At 39.3% G+C, this 22,271-nt stretch overlaps 1 protein-coding gene across 1 annotated transcript in view; it reads right to left on the bottom strand.

Annotated features, from left to right (window-relative positions):
* The window catches only part of CAPN13 (calpain 13), a 110,355-nt gene that overhangs the window by 27,421 nt on the left and 60,663 nt on the right, over nt 1–22,271 (bottom strand). Inside the window, exons 9-12 of the mRNA XM_027850363.1 lie at nt 19,971–20,056; nt 11,672–11,746; nt 9,168–9,328; nt 7,653–7,783 (exon numbers count right to left, since the gene is read on the bottom strand). Coding sequence (XP_027706164.1) covers nt 7,653–7,783; nt 9,168–9,328; nt 11,672–11,746; nt 19,971–20,056 — 453 coding nt within the window. The remainder of the gene's footprint in view (nt 1–7,652; nt 7,784–9,167; nt 9,329–11,671; nt 11,747–19,970; nt 20,057–22,271) is intronic.

The raw sequence follows: 22,271 nt of genomic DNA, 5'->3' as shown, positions 1-22,271 counted from the left end.
GAAGACCTGGGTTGAAATCTAATCTCTGATTTATATTACTTATGTTGAACACATGCAAGTTAATTAGCTTTTCTAACCCTCTATTTCCTCATCTGTAAAATGATGGGGATGGAGGGACTGATTGGACTCTAATGTGTTTTCCAGTTCTATAATCACAATCTCTACTAAACAAACCAGGGTCTTTTGTTCATTTGTTTATTTGTAGAGTCTCCATATTTTACCTAGGTTGGCAGTACAGTGGCCGCTCACGGAACCAATCATACTACTGATCAGTACAGGACTTGCTCTGTTACTGACCTGGGCTGCTTTGTCCAGCCTGATGGTTCTCTCTATGGGGAGTTCACCATACTGATGTTAGACAGTATGGAAACTACTTGCCTGAGCCCACTGAAGCTCAGAACTCCCGAGGTCAAGCAATCTACTAGCTTCAGTTTCACTGGTAGCAGGGATTATAGATATTTACCATGGCACCCGTAAGCCAAATGTTCTTAAATAGGGTCTGTGCATGGATTTTAGAAGGTCTGGGACATTGGACGAAAAAATGTTACATGTTTATTTTAAAATAATTGGTTTCCTTTTTTTCCTGTTACTTTGTACATATAAAAACATGGGCATTTAGCACAGTGCCTGGAACACAGGAGATGCTTAATAAATTTTTATTGACTGCTATTCTGAAGAATCCATAGGTTTCATCAGACTACCAAATGGGTCCACGACAAAAAGTTAAAAATCCTTGCACAAAACCTTGCTACCTCTTACTTCAGTTCTTTAAGTATTATAATTTCATCACTGCAAACAGGGGCTCTCTCAAAGTGGATGACAACTCCTCTGTCTCCTAACAAATAGTCTTGCAGAGTTATTATGGGTATAAAATATATCATCCTGCAGTCATTCTAACGATATGATTTTCTCAAGTTAAGTTAGTTTTAGGACAAGAGACATCCCTGGACCTACATGTGAAGCTTTGTCATTTTGGTAGAGCCAATCAGAACTTCCACTTATACTGGCCTAATCTTGTGGAACCAAGGGACCTTATGAGAGGAGGAGGGCAACCCCAAGGCAAGAAGGAGCAAAAGTCACACAGAGCTTTTGACTGATAGACAAGTCAGACTTAGCTTTACCCTATGCACAAGGTCCTCCTAGTACAGTGACCCTTGACTGTCAGAGTATAAAGGAAACTCCCTGGAATTCTTTAATGAGAAATGGCAAACAGCAGCCTCATTCAATGCAGTATTTGGAAGTCCTGGGATTAAGTTTGATGTGCAGGCCACCAGCAGACTTCATGCTGCCTATACTTGTATTTCAAGTGTACCTGTGGACATAGCAACAGACTCTAATTAGGTACGTTGGGGAAAATGCTGGAGGTAAGAACACCTCTACCACTTACTCCCTGTATGACCTTGGGCAAGCTATTTGTACTCTCTAGGCCTCAAACTTCTCATCTGTAAAATGAGAGATGACCTTTCAAGTTCCTTCCAAGCTCTAAATCTATTTTCTTGTAATCCTAGGAACGCATAGGTGTATATTGTCCACTAGACGGCAACATTGTGTTTGCAAAAGGAAAAATACAGATTATTTTTTTTCCCCCCTCATGGGGTGTGAGTTTGAAGGTAGGTGTGCAAACTAAGGAAAAAAGGGTTGTGATCATGCAACCTTAGTTCCTTTAACACACACACACACACACACACACACACACACACACCCTTTTTAGAAACAAAAGTTCCAGACAGTGGACCTGGAATCATTTGGTCTTGTTATGTATTGTTCAGTTGTGTCTGACTCCTCATTACCCCATTTTGGGGTTTTCTTGGTAAAGATCTTGGAATGGTTTGCCATTTCCTTCTCCGGCTCATTTTACAGATAAGGAACTGAGGCAAACAGGGAACTTAGGCTCACACAGCTAGTAAGTGTCTGTGGCCAGATTTGAACTCATGAAATGAGTCTCCCTGACTCCAGGCCCAGCATGCTATCTACTTAGCCACCCAGCTGCACGTTCTTCACAGAGCTAGCTCTGTGATCCTGAGTGAATTATAAATTTTAGCCCTCCCTGGTTATCATTCTACATGACCTAATAACATATAACCATAACACATAGATATAAGGCTTTCAAGTTTGCAAAACATCTTCCTCACAACACCTTTGTGAGATAGTGCAAGTTCTATTATACCCTATTTTCCAGGTAAAGAAACTGAGGCTAAGAGAACTAAGTGACTTTTCCACCATTCTATAGCTAATAAACATCAGAACCAGTCAGAATGCCAGAATGAGTATTCAATCCCTGGCTCCTAACTCTAAGCCTTGTGTTCTGTCCATTCTTCTTCACAATAAAGGGGTTGGTCTGAGTTCAGGTGTTCTCAAGATCTAAAATCTGGCCTGGTAATAGTGGACAAAGCATTGGCTCTAAGTCAGAGGACCTGGGTCCAAATGTATCTCCACCACTTACTATCTGTACGGCCTTGGGTGAGTCACTTAACATTTATGCATTTATGCAGCACTAGCATTCATGCAGCACTTTGAGGTTTACAAAGAGCTTTTTATAAATATTTCATTTTATCCTCACAACAACACTGGGAAGTAGGTACTATTATTATCCCCATTTTACAGATGAGACTGAGGCAGACAGAGGTTAAGTGGTTTGCATAGGGTCACACAGCTGATAAGTGTCTGAAGCTGGATTTGATTTGGTCTTCCAGACTCCAAGTCCAGTGCTTTCTCCATGGTGCCAACAAGCTCCCTCTAAGAATATCAGGAGGTGAGTCAAAGGCTATAGATATCACAACATTCCCTGGGCTTGGACCAGCACAACGAACCGTAGTGATCCATAGTGGTCCATAGAAAAGCAAATATGCTGGCACTAGAATAGAGTCAATTAGGTTTGGACTAAGCATGGGTATAGAGATTCCCCCACCTATTGTGTTTGTCATCTACCTATGGCCATGTCACTTCATCTGCTTGTGACTCAGTTTCTTCACCTAAAGTTCAGGACTAATAATACTTATACTTCCTAACTCAGAGGCTTCTTGAAGAGAAAGTGCTTTATAAATACAAGCCATTTGTTATTATTGTTGTTGCCATCATTATTAATAATAATATTGAATGGTTATTAAATCAATAAAGTATTATATATTTAATAATGATGACTACTACTAACTAAATCATGATGAATCTTGACTGGTAGGAGAAGGAATGGCAAAGGAATATGCTTCTTCTACACTAATTGGACTTAATGAAGTCATCAGACAAAGGATCTAAAATAAGCCTACTGTTTACACTGGTCTTAACACACACCAATCTACATTTCATGACCTCCTATTTGCTTCCCACCAGTGATTTGAGATCACACAAAACCTAAAAACAAAATCAATTTGCTGTATCAATTGTAGCCTCCTCTATCCCCCACCAAAACAGGACAACAACATTTAGAAGCCAACTTATGCTCAGGGGAACTCACACCCCCTTCTATTAATAGTCCAAGATTCCAATTCTGATTGTTGAAATTAACTGGAAAGATCAAAGATGTAGGTGGGGACAAGCCATTGAAAGTTCTCCAGAACAACTGGTTCAGCCATATCCAAGCCAGGGCAACCTGAGGTAGGACTTGTTAATTCTGATATAGGATGAGATGTGTTATGGAAGGAATTATTAGCCTTTTGGGAGTCATGAACCACTTTGACAGTCTGGTGAAGTCTATGGACCTCTTCTGAGGAAAAAATGTTTTTTTAATGCATAAAATAAAATTTATAGACTTAAAAAGGAAATATTAAAATAAAGTTATTAAAATATTTCTAAAATAAGTTCATGGACAAGTTAAGAACCTCTGCTTTGTAGACACCAATGTGAGAAGAGATAGAATATGTAACTAGTCAGTAACTAACAGAGAAAGCTAAGCCAAGCTACCAGACCAAACATAAGATTGGTGATCCCATACCACACAGTAGATCTAACTCTGTCCACACAGAAAAACTGAGAGGTCATACCTGGTGTTCAACCTAAAGGAGAGAAGGAAAAAGGCAGGTTTTAGTTTCAGTGTAGGTTCTTTTTTTTCTTTTGTACCATTCACAAAGAGATCAGAGTCCCTAGGTTCTTTCATTTTTTTCCCGACTTCCCAACCAGTCAATCATATAGACCCTTTGTTTTGAGCACTGAAATGGCAGAAGGTTATAGGATTATACAACATGGAGCTGGAAAGGACCTTACAGATAATCTCATCTAACCTCCTCATTTTTTATGAAAAACTGTGAACTAGTTCCTCCTCACCCTCCAAAGCCTATTACAAATCTTAAGAAACAGCATTCCCTAAAATTTAAATACATTTTTCAAGCACTTGGTTAACCTAAGTCATTTGACTTGACCATGGTCACATTGGGAAATAAGTAGCCGAGGCCAGGATTTGAAATCAGGGCTTCTGATTACCTGTGTGGTGTTCATGCTTTCCTAAGCTCTTTGAGTGTGTACATATATACATGGGTGGGCCATTCTCCCTCCTATTCTCAAGGAATTCAGCACCTTATTTACAGTCTCACTCTCTGCTCTAACCTGCATCCTTATGTTTAGTGACTTTGTATGTCCTCTAAAACACCCTGGCTGCCCAGTTCATCAGCTATTTCAGTTCCCATGACTTGTATCTTCATTCCACCTCAGTCACACACATGGATAATTATAACCTTTGGCCTTGCCATTCTACATAACTGTACAACTGTTCTAGCTCTCTGATAGATAACTGAAATTCATTTCTTCAACAACGATCTCATATCCTACCACTTGTCCCTGTGACTCAGTCATGCACCATCACTGGGAATACCCTTCCTCCCTTTCTTCCCCCTTCTCTCTTCCCAATTCCTCTCTGCATTCCCAGAGCTGGTCTGGGAAAGCCAGTGAGTCAGTAGGAAGACCCGTTATTACTGGAAGCGCCTTGTCCCTTCACCCCTTCCTTTGACCAGAGCCACTCAGAAAGCATTCAGGCTGCTTAATTACTCACATGGTGTGCATGAGATGGGAGTCATCGACTCTATTCTTTGTGTACTTGTCCATTTGGTACTTGTCCAAACCTTCCCTTTTCTCCTCAAGTCTTTAATACCCATCCTCCTTCTCAGTATAGGACCTTGTCTCATACTTTACTTAGAAAATAGAGGCTATCTGGTATGAACTTCTTTCCGTCTTTTTTTCTCTACCTCAAAATGCCTTGAACCTTTTCCCTATTCTCTCCTTTTTTCTAGTCTCTGACGAAGAGGTCAACCTTTTCCCCAATACCAGCCTTACTCCTGGGTTCTTGATCCCATTTACTATTGGCTCCTCCACAAGTTTGCCCTCTCAGGTATCCTTAATCTCTGTCTAATCTATAACCCCTCTCCATTTCTCTACTGTCTATAAACATACTCAAAAGTCCCTCATCCTTTAAAAAAATCCCCAAACATTCACTTGATCTTATCATCCTCTCAAGCTATCACCTAGGCAGCTGGGTAGTGGAGTGGATAGAGGTCTGGGCATGAAATCATGAAGATGAGTTGAAATCCAGCCACTTACTAGCTGTGTGGCCCTGGGCAAGTCACTCAGCTACTGACTGCTTCAGTTTCCTCGATGTAAAGTGGGGATGATAACAACACCTAAGACTTGAAGATATACTATAGCAAATGGCAAGGACAGAAATATAGCCAAATGGTGGTGAGATTCAAGAGTAAAGAAAGTATGAAAGCTGAGTTATCTTAGATTGGCAAAATATATTTGTCTGGAGCCAGATCAAGAGGGCTACAAACTGAATAGGAAGAAGGAGGGAGAAATTTTTCCTCAAATATGTATGTCAAGCTAGAGAGGAGTAAAAGGCATAATGCAGAAAGAATACTAGTAGAAAAGATCAATGCATTAAAAGTAGGAATTGGACAAGATGACTTTGGAGGTTCTATCTATATATCAGTCAATCAATCAATAAAAATTTTTAAGCACTTAAAATTTGCCAGGCACTATGCTTAGTACTGGGGATACTAAAAGAGGCAAAAGACGGTCCCTGTCCACAAGAGCTCACAGTGAAATCTATACTCCTGTGAATTTATAGAAGGTAATAGCTAAGAAGAGAATTAGTAATAAAACCTATAGCCTTAGGTGTTGAAAATACAAATGCATGAAATATGGGTAAGATGTTGAACTTCTGTTGTTGTTGAGTCATTTCAGTCATGTCTTACTCTCCATGACCCCATTTGGGATGGTTTTTTTTTTGGTTTTGTTTTTTTGCAAATATACTGGAGTAGCTTGCCATTTCCTTCTCTAGCTTATTTTATAGATGAGGAAACTCATTCAAACAGGGTTAAGTGATTTGTCCAGGGTTAAGTGACTTGTCCAGGGTCACACAGCAAGTAAGTGTCTGAGGCTGCATTTAACCTCATGAATATGAGTCTTCTTGATTCTGGCACTGTGCCACACATGTGTTCAAACACAAGGCTACTTTGAGGGACAGAGTGAAGACATGAATAGCATACTGAGATATTTAGATGACCAGAGAAGCTGGGACCTTTTTTGTATCCTGGAGGGAAAAACTGGGTAAGATAGGTGGATTTATGTAACGTGGCTCTTAATTGGATTTGAAAAGTCACCTTCACATGCACAACATGGAGAGTCATGGCTAACCACGTAAAAAGGAAATGGGTATTCAAGCAGATTACAGGTTCAATGTATGTCAACAATATGACAAGGTGGGAAAAAAAAGCTGAGGTAATCTTTTATGGCATTGAGAGGCATCATGTCATCAATGAGGAAGACCCTTGTTTCTGTTGTACTCTTCCTTGGTCAGAACACATTAAGAGTATTGTGTTCAGTTCTGGACACTACAGTTTAGGATGGACATTCATTAACTGAAAAGTGAGGTATGGTGAGAGTGATAAGGGAACTTGGGACCATGATTCTCTTAGATAAGTCATTGTTCTTCTCTGGGGCTCAGTATTCACATCTGTAAAATGAGAGGAGTGGAGGATGGACTAGGTGACTCCTACTAGCTTTACAATTACAATCCAAATCCTTTGGACTAGGGATATTTACCTTGGAAGAAAGAAGACTCAAGGATGAAATGATAACCATTTTTTGGTTTTCTTATTTGTGAAAACAAGGGTGTAAGGGATATGACCTCCTGGAGAAAGAAGCAGAATTCCTGAGCAGTGCACTTTCTGGAGGGAGATTGCCCACATGGCATCTATTTATGGACTTATTCAATTCTCTGGGTCTTCTGTGTTTTCTTTGGGGTGTCTGCTATCCAGTACGCAGAGAACCTCATTAGGACCAGAACCTAATTACTATCTGGTCTTTCCATCTGCCATGAACTAAACATAAGTTCTCCTCTACGATTCATCTCTCCCATTAGAATTTGAGCTTTTTGAAAGCAAGGACTGTCTCTATTTCCTATTTGTATCCCCAGTGCTTAGCACAATGTTAGGTATATCATCCACAGTGAATGCTTTTCCATTTCATTCTATATCATCTCTAATGTCTCTCCCAGCTCTAACATTCTATAATTCTATAATTATTTGTTCAGGAATTCAGAAAATGTTCAGAAAGGAAAATGAGAGGCCTAGGATTTGGCCTGCGAAGTTACATTTGTTTTCGTGACTACTCAACGGGACAGTGAAATGCTTGGAAAATATGAGCCAAAAATATAACCCCATCTATACCTTGTATACTTTAAAAAGTAGCATCATCTTTCTACTCTGGTCAGGCTGGATGTTGATGGAGACTACCACGTTAATACTTTCCATGGGCTCTGTCACAGAGAAAAAGTACTGAAGCGTATTCCCGAGGGCATCTAGACAAAAGAGAACAGTACATAGTCAGTCCTTGACCTTACTACCCCAACTCCTGCTCACTGGACCAATGAGCTCATTGCAGCAGGAGTATATACTGCTTTAGATTAATCACTCTGTCTACTATGTTCATGTATGTTTGCACGCACGCGTGTGTGTGTGTGTGTAGGCATATAGGCAGGAAACATTCAGAATCTGGTGAGTAATGAACCTGAAACAGCAAGCTACCCTGATAGAGACAATGGGAAATAGGTGTTGTACTTGTGGCTGGCATTAACATTTTACTCAAAAGTATTCACCAAAAAATTGAAATGGGCATAAATTCAGTGAATACTAATGTAAATGCCGAGAATAGTGGGAATAAGATAAAGATGTATTTTCAGCAGAAAAGAGATATACTAACTGGAAAGGCAACATTATACAACATAAACATTGATGGATTTGGGATCAGAAGATCTTGATCCAAATTCTAGCCCTGTCCCTTGCCACCGGTGTGTCCCTGGGCAAATCACAAACCTCTCTTGGTCTTGATTTCCTAACCTGCAAAAAGAAGGGGTTGGGTTAGATGGCCTCAGAGATGCCTTCTGCCTGTAAATCTGTCATCTGTAATAGGAATCTGGAAGTCTGTGTTACTATTCGGACCCTAAGAATGAGGTACCAAGGCAATACCGGGACAGAATATACTCAGGAGAGCTTTCCCTCATGTTGCCTTCTATGGCCGTTCCATATTGAGATGGGTGTAACTTTTGTTCTCTTGTGTAATTGGTTGGCATTCTAGTTCACCAGTCAGGTTCCAGTAAACTATATGACTGTCATATTCTGCCATATTATGATAGTTGGTCCTTGGATTTTCAGATGACAGGATTCCTAGAACTAGGTGGCATAGTGGATGGAGCACTAGGCTTGAAGTCAAGGAGACTTGAGTTCAAATGTGGCCTCAGATATTCACTAGCTATGTGAGCATAGACAAGTCATTTAACCTGTTTGCCTCAGTTTCCTTGATGGTAAAATGGGGATAATAGCATCTACCTTCCAGTGTTGTTGTGATGAAAATATTTATAAAGAGCTTAGTATAGTGCCTGGCACATAGCAGGCAATATCTACATACTGGTTATTATAATTATTAGCTAAAATTTGGAGGATCCAGATGCCAAAGTAAAGGGGGAAACATGTTTTGACAGAGCATCATCCAACCAGACCATATCTGAATAAAACTTATGTATATATAACCACCATCTTTTTTTGTTCATAGTAGCTATTGTACAACTTTTCATGCCAGCACAGATCTTTTTATTTAATTTCTAGTCATTCTTCTTGAAGTCAATAAATAGTCAATTTGCAGATAGCCTCTAACCCTCCCTACTCTCAGTCTAGTCAAATACTTACCAGAGCTACTATCTTGCACAATATTTCCTTGGATCTTTTTGACTTCATATGGAATTTGGAACCATGTTCCATTGTCCAATTCTCTATCGTTCATTACCATTGGATATTGATAACAAATAAACATGCTGGTAAATAACTTCTGGAAATCTTGAAGGGACATCCTGTGAAAAACAAATGTGTGTGGTAAAATAAGCATATGACTGATATCTGATATACTGGCTGTGTCTGCTCGGGTAAGTAATTTTCCACTTGAAAATAACAATGGAGCCCAGAGTATCTGTACTGGAAATGACCATAAAGCTGGGAAGAGTCCCTGAAAGAGTCCCCCGCTAAAGAGACCTGGTTTGGCAACGGTCAGGATGTTCGTGGCTTAGCTATCCTTGTGTGACCAATAAAATCACTCTAGGGGTCTGGAAATGGAATGCAGATATTTTCCATAGCCACTGTAAGTAATCTACTATTCTCTTAGGCTGACTTTGTCTCCTAGGTGTGAGTATGTACCTGGTGGCTTGAAATACAGAAACCGTTGAATAATGGACTTGGAATCAGAAAGAGCAGACATTCAAATCCTGGGGTGGACACTTATTTACCTTGTGAACCTTGAGTGAGGTACTTAACTTCTCTCACTTAACCCAGTTTTCTGCTCTGTAAAATGGGCTTAATAATTAGCACTGACCCCACAGATTTATTGTGAACACAAGTTAGGCAATTAACTTCTCTCATATTCAGGTTCCTAATCTGCAAACAGGTATGATAATAGCCCCTGTCTTACAATGTTGTTGTGAAGATTAAACGAGCTATCTCTGCAGACCTTGAAAAGCTATATAAACATCAGCTCTTGTTATTATTGCTGCCCCCCCCAACAAATCCCCCAGTGGAATGTAATCAGAGGGAAGCAGTCTTCTTGGTTCTGGTACACCAGAAAGAGGTGTACTTCTACGTGTTATGGCTCAGTGTGAGCAGTTGAACCCCTGGGGGCCATCAGGAGACTCAGCAGGACAGACAACTGCTGATGACTGTCATCATTTGTTAAGTACTGAAAATCAAATTGTCTAGGGACATTCATAAATTGGAGTGTGTCAGGGAGGAAGTCAGCCAGCTCCCTGAGAAGCTCTTGAAATCATGTGATGATGGGAGGAAAAGTTGGAGGAAAAAAGAATATTTAATCCTGATGAAGTCTTCGAGTAAAGATAGAAATCTCTGAATATTAGAGGGCTGGCAAGTGAAAGCAGGATTTGTTCTGTGTAATTCCAGGAAGGACTTGTATTCCAGGGAGGAAGTAAAAAGGAAAACTTTTTTCACAAGTAGAACTGTGCAAGATACAATGTTACTTTTTTTTAAAATGTTATTAATGCAGGATAGTAGGAAGACCAGGACTGAAATCCCTCCTGAGATACTTACCGACAGTGTGACCCTGGGTAAGTCATTTAACCTCTGTTTGCCTCAGTTTCTTCATCTGTAGACTGGCAATTGCTAGCATTTGTATAATACTTTAAGGTTTCCATATTGGCAAAATGAGGGAGTTGAATTATGTCCTTTTCAGCTCTAAATTACTACTATTTGGATTCTTTTATTTTTGCTAATATCCCCTCCCCCAAAGAACCTCCCTTTATGACTCTTTGTTGGCTCAGCTATTTGTTTCAATTTAATTTGTCAGCTCCTTATTAGCTGAATTCATGTGGATGCTGCCCATGGAGGGCCTTTTGATTCTTCTTTAGCATCTTAGCAGTCCCCTACACCCAAATGGAGGTAAAACTATTTTTGGTTATATTTGACAAATCTAATGTTGTAGAACATTCATCTACCTTTACTATTGCTTGATGAAGTGATGTCTGCTTATTTCAAAAGTAATTCTGTAAGTTTTTGACCCATTTATCATGTACTTTGATGTCTATCAATTTTCTTCATCCTATTTGGCAAGGAAATATTAATTTTTCTATAGTTGCCTTAGGCTATTGGGGTCCTGAATTCCACAGATACTATATGAGTTTTTGTTATGATAATTTTTAAATTTTATAATTTATTTTTTTTAATTTATTTTATTTTTAAATTATGGAATAAAATAAGCGCTTCCATGACAGAGTATGATAAAAAGATTATTACATATGAAACTTTATTATATATTAAATTTTATAATTGCAAAGCACACATTAAGATTGTGGTCTGGGAATATGTTATTTTTCAACACTGATTCCTCAGTGTCCAGAACAGTATCTTTCATGCAGCCCAATTTTAATTGATTGTTTTTGAATGTCATAAATAGATTGCCAAGCTAACTGTGGACACTGGGCATGTGCCCAATTTGGCTGTTAGCCTGCTTCTGAACTGCCTTGAGAGATATTGAAACTTGACAGTACATGTTGCTTCCAGGCCCCACAGGGGCTGGCACAAAATACACAACTAGCAAAGCTCATCATTGACCCTTTACCTATGCTCAGGGATAGAGGAAGAGGGTTTCAACTTAAGCTAAATTTTCAAAAAGTACTTGAATAAAAGAAAAATACCAAAACTCTCCATCTTCTTTCTTCTTATAAAGCCTGGTCCTCTCTGATTCTTGGACTCTCTGCCATTCTGGGGAACTGTGAGGGGGAGAGAGAGAGAGAGAGAGAGAGAGAGAGAGAGAGAGAGAGAGAGAGGAGAAGGAGAGAGGGAGAGAGAGGGGGAAACAGAGAGTTTAATCATAATCTGGGGATTAAGATTATAATCATGGTCTAGGGAAATTTAATAACAACAGCAATAGCAAACATTTATATCACACCTGCAGACAGCTAAGTGGCACAGTGGATAAAGGATCAGACCTAGAGTCAGGAAGTCCTGAATTCAAATCTGGCTACAGACACTTACTAGCTGTGTGACCCTGGACAAGTCACTTAACCCTGCTTACCTCAGTTTCTTCATCTGTAAAATGAGCTGGAGAAGGAAATGGCAAATCACTGCAATATTTTTGCCAAGAAAACCCCAAATGGGGTCATGGAGTGTTGGACATGACTGGAAAATTGACTGAACAACAACAAAATATTGTACTTACTATATGGCAGGCATTATGCTAAGAACTTTACAAATATCATCTCTCACTATCTTCTGTTCTACTCCTGAAGCTGTTCTGCATACATTGCTGCCATGGACACAAGGAAATCAATTTTCTTAGCATACCACAGAAAAGTGAATGAATGAATGATCTCAGATCAAGATGCCACTAGTACCCAGCTAAAATGGGGGCGGCAAGAGAGAAGAATGTCAGTTCCTCCATATTTTCCATAATAATCTGATGTTTTTTCCCATCAGTTTGGCCCCAATAAAAAGTAGTCTTATATCCTACTGTTTGACCCTTTAGTCTTTTAATATAATCTATTTTATTTTTAATTCATATAACAAAACAAGCATTTGTATAACAGTACAATAAAAAAGATGATTATATATGAAACTACAAATCTACCAAGTACAACTTGCTATTTCCTCCAAATATACAACAAAGTTATCATATATGTATCTTTTTTTTCTTTCCTCTTCTTCCCCCCACTGTAGATATGGCTTCCATTAGATACAAATATATATATATATATGTGTGTGTGTGTGTGTGTGTGTGTGTGTGTGTGTGTGTGTGTGTATGTGTATATATATATATACACATATACACATATATACACACATTAGATATATATATACACACACATATATATGTATATGTAAAATTAATCTGTACATACTTCTATTTATCCCTTCTTTCTCTGTACGCAAATGATCAGGGCTGAATTATGTATGACCCTTCAGTTTTAACCTTTCTCTGAGGCGCTGGGGAGTAAGGATGCTGCTGTTCCAAAACAATTCTCAGCTGTTGACCCTGCTGCTACCATCAGGTGCCCTAATGCTAGCCTTACTCTCTCCTCCCCTTTCATAATTTTTCCTTTCTTTTCCTGAACTCTTGGACCCCGTCCTAGAGCCACACAACATTCCTTTATCCCAAGAGATGAGTGAATATTCCAAATCCCAGCTCTCTATGTGGGTCCTGGTTATTCCTTCTTCCTTCTTCCCTCTTCCCCCGGAGGAATTATCATTACAATGGAGGTATGGATATTGGAAAATAATTGTAGTATATCAAACAAAAGGCATCAATAAACCTCTTAAAGAAAAGAGCTGTGTATAATTGGATTAGGGAGTGAATTGAGAAATCCCATTCAGCTGTAGATTTGATTATGTGGCTGCAGAGGTTCATTCTAACTCTAAAGTTCTGTGATTCTGTAATTCTCTTCACTACCTCTTTCTCTGCTCTGTTTCCCATGCTTGATGACATTGACATTGTGGTCCCCTCAGACCTACATGGGAGCAGAGGGGTCAGAGGTTACAGTCATAGAATGCTAAAATGTTCAAAATAGGACTTTAGGGCATTGGCCCCATTTTAGAGACAGTGAAACTGACACTAAGGAGATGGAAATGACTTGTCTGTTGATCACTCAGAAAGTTGGAGCAACAGAAGCCAGCCTAGTTCCCTGGCTCTGTGCTTCCCACGCTTTCTTCAGAGCTGTGTGTGCTAGCCCCCTAGTGATCTGCAGCGAGGGCATAAACCCTCCAAACTCATAGGTTCTGCTCCCTCTACTCAAATTTAGTATGGCCAATGAGTCTTCTGCTAAAAGTTGAATAGAATGTACAAAGTTCTAAGACTAGGGTCTAATTAAGTTCGTTCTCAGGGTAGGGCTGGCTTTGGTGCTGGCCACCCACTGTGTCTGAGGGAGCCCTGTCATTTCTGCACTTGGGGGAATGATCATCTCTTGATTTTTCTGCAACATACTGATATAGTCAGATGCTTGATTTTAAAATAGAAATTTTATAATTAAGTGATAATTGCATTTTCTACAAGTAAGGAGAAAATAAATGTAGTGTAAATCAATAAGGCATTGATTCTAGTAAGCTTACCTCTAAGTGGGTGCAACTGCAATGTCAATTATGACTGAGACTGGAACACCTAGAGCCGTTGCCCATCCCTTTATTTCTCCCCAAAATGAGAGGAAATATAGAACCTGAACTCAAACAGAAACCTAAAGGCTCTTAGGACCTCCTGCACCATCTACCCAGCTTGCTAAGACACGAATATTTTCTTGTCAGAAAGCTTATGAAGTCTAATGCTCTAAAGGGCACTAACAACAGAGAGGGCCTCCACACCATTGCTAGGTTAATGTTCCTAATATGTTGATTTGAACACATTCCACTTCCTCTCATGCCCATACACCAAAATAATTACATAAACCATCACTACATTTCCTACTGCCTATAGGATAAAGTCCAAAGCGCTTAGCCTGGCATTCAAAGCCTCCTCATTCTGGACCCTGATCAGGATGTGGAGTCAAAGAACCTGCTTTCGGTCCCCAGCTCTGTCACTGCCTTTGTGACACTGGACACTTCACCATCCATCCTGAGTCTCAGTTGCCTAATCTATAAGATGGAAGGAGAGAAAGGTTGGATATAAAGAACTCTAAGGTCCCTTCTACTTCTAGATCTGTGACCAGATGACAGTAATAGATAGGGCCAGAGGAATGTAGAGATTTACCTAGCTACGTTGGCACTGGATGTGGAGTAAGAAAGATCTGAGTTCATAGTGGGCCTCAGACACATAGCTGTGTGACCACTTAATCTCTCTGAGTTTCCTCATATATATGTAAAATAAGGAAAATAATAGAACTCACTTCCTGGGGTTGTTGTGAGGATAAAATGAGATAATATATGTAAAGCTCTTTGTAAACCTTAAAGCGCTATATAAATGTTAATTATTAGCTGCTGTTATTATTATTATTAGTGCCATATAGTAAAGGCAGAGATGGTAGTAGAAGCTACCTCTCTACTTGTCAAACAAATGATTCCTTCTGAGAATTACACTTTCCCAAACCCTACTGAGCCTACTTACTCCTTCTCTTTCCTCTCCCTAATTCTTAAATTTTTAAAAGAGGCCAGTATAATAAAAATTACAATAATACCTAATTTAATACACAAAGCGACATATCACTCAAATTTACTTTATAGAACAAGATAAAATAGAAAAATAACACTTATCTGTAGGAATAAATGAATAAGGATCTCAAGGAGAAAAATAGGAATAAAAAGAATTTAGCATTATCAGGTCTCAAATTATGTTTTAAAGCAGTAATCATCACAACAATTTGGCACTGGTTAAAAAATAGAGAAGTTGATAATAGGAACAGACTAGATAATCAAGACCCCAAAGCAATCAAAGAATATACTCAAAGACACAAATTATTAGAGCTAGCACACAATTCATAGGATCAGAGTCAATAAAAACTGAAAAAACTAGAGAGAAACTTGGCAGAAAATAAGCTTTGGCAATCATCTGATATCATGAACTGAAATGAAGTCCACATGGGTAAGTGGCTATGGTGCTGAATGTTACATCGTTTTTAAAAATTAGAGGGAAACAGTAATAAATAATAACCATTATTTAAATAGCACCTTCTGTTTGTCAGGCAATGTGCTATGTACTTTACACATATTATCTTATTTGATCCTTACAGGAATCATGGGATATTATTATCCTGATTGTAAAGTTATGGAAATGGAGGTAGACAGAGGTTAAGTGACTTGTCCAAGGTCACATAACCAGTAACTGTCTGAGGTTGGATTTGAACTCGGGTTTTTCTAACTCCTGGTCTGGCTCTCTATCCACTGCACCACTGAACTTCATATTCTAATATGTCTATGGAAACATGAGGATATATGGGTACATGAATAGAGGGAAAATTCTTAAACTAAGGGTAAAGGCAATGATTATAAAAAATTAAAAAGAAAGATTTGATTACACAAATTCAAAAGCCATCTAATGGAGAAAAATACCATAAAGCTGTAATAAGAGATAGTGTTGATTGGGGGAAATCTTTGCTTCAATTGTGATAAGAGCAGATATCCAAAATATGTTGGGGGATTTAGGTAAATACATGAGACCGAGAATTACTTCCTAAATAGATAAGTAACCAAAGGACACAAATAGTCAATTTTCAAAAGAGAATTCATTATCAAAAACCAAATAAAAGAATGCTGTGAATAACTAAAAAAACAAATAAATAAAAGAAGTGCAAATAAAACAATTCAGGTTTCACTTTACAAATTGGAAAAAAAAACGACTGATGCTGAAACTGGTACACGTTGGATGGGCTATTGAAAGATGGGAACACTGATGTACAGCTGGTGGAGTGGTGAATTGGTCCAACTGTTCTGGAAAACAATGTGGAACTACTCTAGGAAAATCATTAAATTGAAATATGCCCACTGACACAGTAATATCACTACTGTGCATATTTGAATCTAAAGTGGATCAAATACAGAAATCAGAACAAAAATACAGAATTCACACATGTGTATGTATATTTATATATACATACACATGCATATATACTATATATGTATATTATGTATATTGCATGTATACATACACTCCTATATATGCATATACTTATATACATATGTGTATGTATTTGTGTATATGAATGTGCACAGATATATGTATACATATGCCTCTATCTTCATATACATATGTGCTTATGTATATGTATACACATATACAAATGTGTGTATATATGTATATATGCATATATATGTGTAGATAGATAGATACATGCATGCATGCACACATATTTATTTCTTCAAGCTCTACACTGGGGATGATTGGAAAATATTTTCCCTTATAGTTTCTTCTGAACTTCATTTGGTTCTTTAATTAATGGAAGTAACCATCATGTTTGTCCCATAGCACCTCATGTGAGAGTGAGAGTGTAGGTCTGGTAGCAGTGTCACCTTCTTCAAGACCCCTTCCTTGATATACTCAGTCAAATGAAGTTGCAGGGCCATTGTAATACAGAGAGATTACACCTATTCTGCTTAGCTCCAAAGAACAGAGTTAGGACTAATGAGTGGAATTTACATGAAAGAGTTTGGTTTATTGTAAGTGTAATTCTTGTCTCAAAGCCCACTGGCATGAGTTTCTCTCCTCATTGGTGGGAGATGAAGGCCCTGACCTATGTGAGAGGTGGGGCAGAGTTGATGAGAGACAGAGAGCTTCTGTTCTCAGAGTTCACCTCTGGGACTGGTCAAACCTCAAGTTTTCTTTGAGTATCAAGTCAGGTTCTAGCTTTGAGAAAGAAGATGAATGAGGCCAGCCCTATGCAGGCTACTGAAGGAATTGACTTAGAAAAGACATGAGAAGAGCTGGTAGTCTCCACCATGTCCCCATTCCCAGCTTGCTACTCTAGAGACTTCAGGGAGTTTCCCCTTGGATGAGATCCAGTACCCTCTCTCTTGACTAAGTTTTTATTTCACTCCATTGGGGAGAGCTCCTTTGCTCTGTATTGTCTGATATATATTCTCCTATGTAGACCTTCTCTGATTTCAGCTTTGTTATTTAGTTGGATAAATGGATTTCTTTACTATTCGCTATGTATGTTCATTGTGATTTGGTGGGAAAGGCATCAAGCCTTGGAATATAGAGCTTGGGGTCCTCCTCTCCCCTAAAAATGACAAAGTAATTAGAAGTTAAATGGAACCTGATCATATGCTCTAGACCAGGGGTGGGGAACCTGCGGCTTGAGGCCCCATGTGGTCTTCTAGGTCCTCAAGTGCAGCCCTTTGGATGAATCCAAACTTCACAGAGCAAATTCTATTAATAAAGGATTTGTTCTGTGAAGTTTGAGTTCAGTCAAAGGGCTGCACTTGAGGACCTAGCGGGCCACATGTGGCCTTGAGGGCGTGGGTTCCCCACCCTGCCCTAGACTCACAGTATTTAAGGGAGCAGATAGTTATATTTCTAGCCTGGCACCACCTCTCTCTGAGGAGAGCAGAGTGACATTCAGCCCCAATCTCCTGCTTTCCCTCCCGGCAGGAATGAACGTCTTGCTTGGAGAAGGGTTAGGGATGTTTATTCTCTTTTTTTATTCTAGTTAGAGGCTAGGGATGTTTACTCTCTCTTCCTCTGAGCCACACAACAATAGCTCCCTCACCACATGTGGAGTCCTCATACATGTGGGGACTCACCATTTGTCTTTCTACACAAGGAAGAACTTTCTAACAGAGTTGCAGGAAAACAGAATGGAAAACCTCATAGGATAGAGGACTCCTTGAAACTGATGGTATTTGAGTAAAGGCTAGATGATCACTTGTCAGGATGTTGTAGAGAATGCTCATCTATTGGGGTAGATGGTTGCTTAATTCTCTTCTGGGTCCTAAGATTTTATGATGCTGTGACCTCCTTAGAACTACCAGGTTGTATGTACTTACTTATTGCACTTTCATAACTTAAATTATGTTGACATCGTCTCCTAAAGTATAAGCTTTTTGATGACAAGGACCATGATATTCATCTTTGGATCCTCAGAACCTAACATACAAATACTGATCCCATCATATATACTCCACAATTACAGGAAGGACCTGTAAGGAAACACTTTCCCAAGAGGTTTTGGTGCTAGACAACTGGTGAAGGAGATCAATTTAAATGGGAGATGGAGATGAGACTGACCTAGAAAAACTTGTTAACTTAGGAAAAAGAAACCCAATGTACATCATGCCAGTTCAGTTATAGAATCACAGAATTTTAAGGTAGAAAGGAACTTCAGAAGCTATCTAATCCAACCTGCACGTGGAAAAGAGCCCTCTTACAACATACCCAAGGAACCATCAAGCCTTTGATTGAAGACCACCTACCAAAGAACCCAATGCTACTTTTGGATAGCTCTAAAAATTAAGAAGGCTCTCCCCAACCCCAACCTCAAGCCTAAATTTGCTCCTTTGGAATTTCCACTCATAGAAATTGACTAATTTCTCTTCTTCATGATAGCCCTTAAATATTTAAAGATAGCTATCATGTCTCTTTCCCTTTCTCCATCCCCAGTCTTCTCCAGGATAAGGAATGGACTTTAGGGATAATTCAGCCCAACTATTTTGTGGATAAGGAAACTGAGGTCCAGAGAGGTTAGGTAATATGCCCAAAATTCCCAGTTAAATGCTCATGTGGCATGAACTCAAGAACCTTGACCATCCTTTACTCTCCTCTGGATACTTATCAAAGCTCTTCCTAAAATATGGTTCCCAGAACAGAACATGATACTCACACCTGATCAGAGTGGAGTGCAGTAGGAATGTAAATGATCCTAGAAACTATTCCTTAATATAGTCCAAAAGCAGATTAACCAAATTTAGAAAGGAAGGACTGGACTGACTACCCACTTTGTTTTGGGTCATAAATTCCATGGATCTCTGTCTACAGGGACCTCTGAGGCACCAGACATTTTTCTAGATTGATAACACTTCCTGTAGAATTGTTGTATGCTTCCTTCAGACATTGGAGCTTTTTATTTCCTTTCCTGCAAGGCAATATTCTCATGCCAAAGAGAAACAGAGAAAGGGACACACACACACACACACACACACACACAGAGAGAAAAGGAAAAAAAAGAATAGAGGGGAGAGAGAAAAGAAAGAAAAGAGAAAAGAAAGGAGGATAGATGGAAGAGAAGAGAGAAAATAGTGAAAATGGAGGAAGGAGAGAAAAAAGATGGGAGAGTAAATAGAAAGTGAGAAAAAAGCCTGAGAGAACATATGTGAGACACATTCACACTGTCACATATGAAGCTATAACAAGAGCAAAGCTGTGATGGTTGTGACTTGGGACATGCTTGATGAGAAAATTTGAATGGGTAATCTTTGGGCAGAGAGAAACATCATGCCTTTTTAAAAGGAAAGGATCCCTGAAACACCACAGTTTTACCTCCAATGGAAGAAGAAAGGATATATATTTTTAAAATCTCATACTTATCACTCCAACGTTCAGTCCATTCTTGACGGCCCCAGGGGTTCCACAATCGGATGAGTTCTTCTCGGCCAGTGTCCAAAATAACCTACAAGAAAAGAACCAAGAAGTAAAAGAAGAATCATTAGTAGAAAGATGGGGAATATACCTCCAAGGATTAATTTAACTTCTGACTTCATTTGACTACAGTCAAACCTTTTTTTTAATGAAGCAAGGGGAGATGGGGCCAGGGGGATGGAAATCAATATTTCTCTGCTGTGTTGTGCTGCAATGAGGCAGAAGAAAAATTGTGTTCTCCCTCATCTCCTTTCTCTGCTCTACCGAACCTGCAGGGAGCTCTCCCTTGGCAAGTGTCAGCTTTCTGATTCAGTACAATTGGTCTTATGGACCTGAAGAAGGTAGAAATTTAATAGCATTGGATGGCAGCTATAGACTCAATGGGCTAGAACTTTAAGAAGTCATAGCTTCATAAGCGATTCGGTCAGAATCTGCAAACTAAGCCTCATAAATTCTCTCCCTTTCTGAGTCAGTCATACGCTGGGACCCATTTTCTGCATTCAAATCACTTTGGTTAGGAGGCGAGAGATGGGAAGCAGGAGACCTACTGGAGCCCTGAACCAAGGACCAATATTCCCAGATCTCTTCTCAGCCCAACTCCTGATTTCAAATATGAGGATGTTTACTCTGATCAGGATCACAGAATCTCAGAGTTAGAAGGGATCTCAGAAGTCAGTTAGTATAACTCATATATGGGTATCTGAACAGTAATTTTCTCTACAGTACATCTGACATATAATCATCTAACTTTTTCTTGGAGAATTCTAGTCATGGGGACTTATAAGAGATGCAGGCATGATGTAATACAATAGAAATCAATTAATTAACAGCAACTATTAGAGCTCTACTATAGTCCAGGCATGGTGACATGCAGTAGGGAATACTAATGCAAAGAATTAAATAATCCCTGCTTTCAGGGAGCTTACATTCTAGCAGATGTTTAACTTGAAATCATGGTTCCTCAGCTGGACTAGATGACCTGAAAGATCACTTCTAGCTTGACAACTATGATGCTGATCTTATTTGATTCCTTGTATTCAAGACAGGTACTTATGACTCTCTCTTTAACTCCTTGATCAGGAAATTAATGAAGGAGCCTGAGTCACTTTCTCCTCTCCCTCAGGACCATATCCACCAATCACTAGTATTTAATAAGTTAAACAATAGGGAGACACTTTGATTCTTTCAAATTCTGAATTAGTCTTTGGGATGATAGGCCAGCATAGATGTTGTTTTTGCTTAATGTAGTGTGTAAACATCCAGTCTTCAGAGCATGTTCACAGTTGTCTTTTCTAGTTCCAACCCATATCAAAGCTTGGTGAGTACACATGCTTCTGGGAAAGGAGTAATGGATATGCCCTCTTGCCCACTTCAGGTCATGTGAAGTTGTTCTCTATTTCCCATAGGCTTAGTTTGTGGTGATGAAAATTCTTTTAATTGGCTGCTGAGCTGGAACTGAGTATGCATATGAAAGGTTTAATAAATAACCTTCTGTTCTCTTCTCCTCTGATGGTTTTTAAGGAGAAAAAATTGCTGTAAGTCTATATGTGAGAAGAAAGGCAGTAGTTTTGGTTAACTTGTCTCCCCAGGCAGCCACCATGAGTTTGTGAATACATGATACTTAAATGCTGGTGTTCTTCTTTTTTCATGATTTTAAGTGAATGAGATGGAAATGCTCAGGCACACAGTGAGATTAAGAGGTCCATCAAAGCCAGTTAACATCCAACTAATAATCAGGTCTCAGAATCAGTGGGAGCTGTGTGGTTGAGCTGTTTCAAGACTCCTTGTAACCCCTTTTTGGGGTTTTCTTGGCAAAGATACTAGAATGGTTTGCCATTTCCTTCTCCAGCTCATTTTACAGATGAGGAAACTGAGGCAAGCAGTGTTAAGTGACTTGCCCAAGGCCACATAACTAGTGTCTGTGGCCAGATTTGAACTCATCTTCCTGACTCCAGGCCTGGCATTCTATCCATTGTGCCACCAAGCTGCCACAAGTGGGAGCTATAATTGAGTCAAGTGAACAGAATGAGTAGTAGCCCTAGAGAGCAACCAATTGGACCGAGCCCAGTAATGAGCCAACCCAACTGAGCAAGGGGGCAACTGATCCACTGGCCATGCCACACTGAGATGTCAACAAGTCAAGGCATTTACTAGGCATCTACTATGTGCCAGACATTGTGCACACTGGGAATACAAATGCAAGCAAAAGTAAAGACAGTTCATACCCTTAAGGAACTTACATTCTA

This window comes from Vombatus ursinus, unplaced genomic scaffold (assembly GCF_900497805.2).
Source record: "Vombatus ursinus unplaced genomic scaffold, bare-nosed wombat genome assembly UNPS02009062.1, whole genome shotgun sequence".
Classification (NCBI taxonomy): domain Eukaryota; kingdom Metazoa; phylum Chordata; class Mammalia; order Diprotodontia; family Vombatidae; genus Vombatus; species Vombatus ursinus.
The sequence above is the reverse complement of the archived record's forward strand: the minus strand, read 5'-3'. Positions and strand labels throughout refer to the sequence as shown.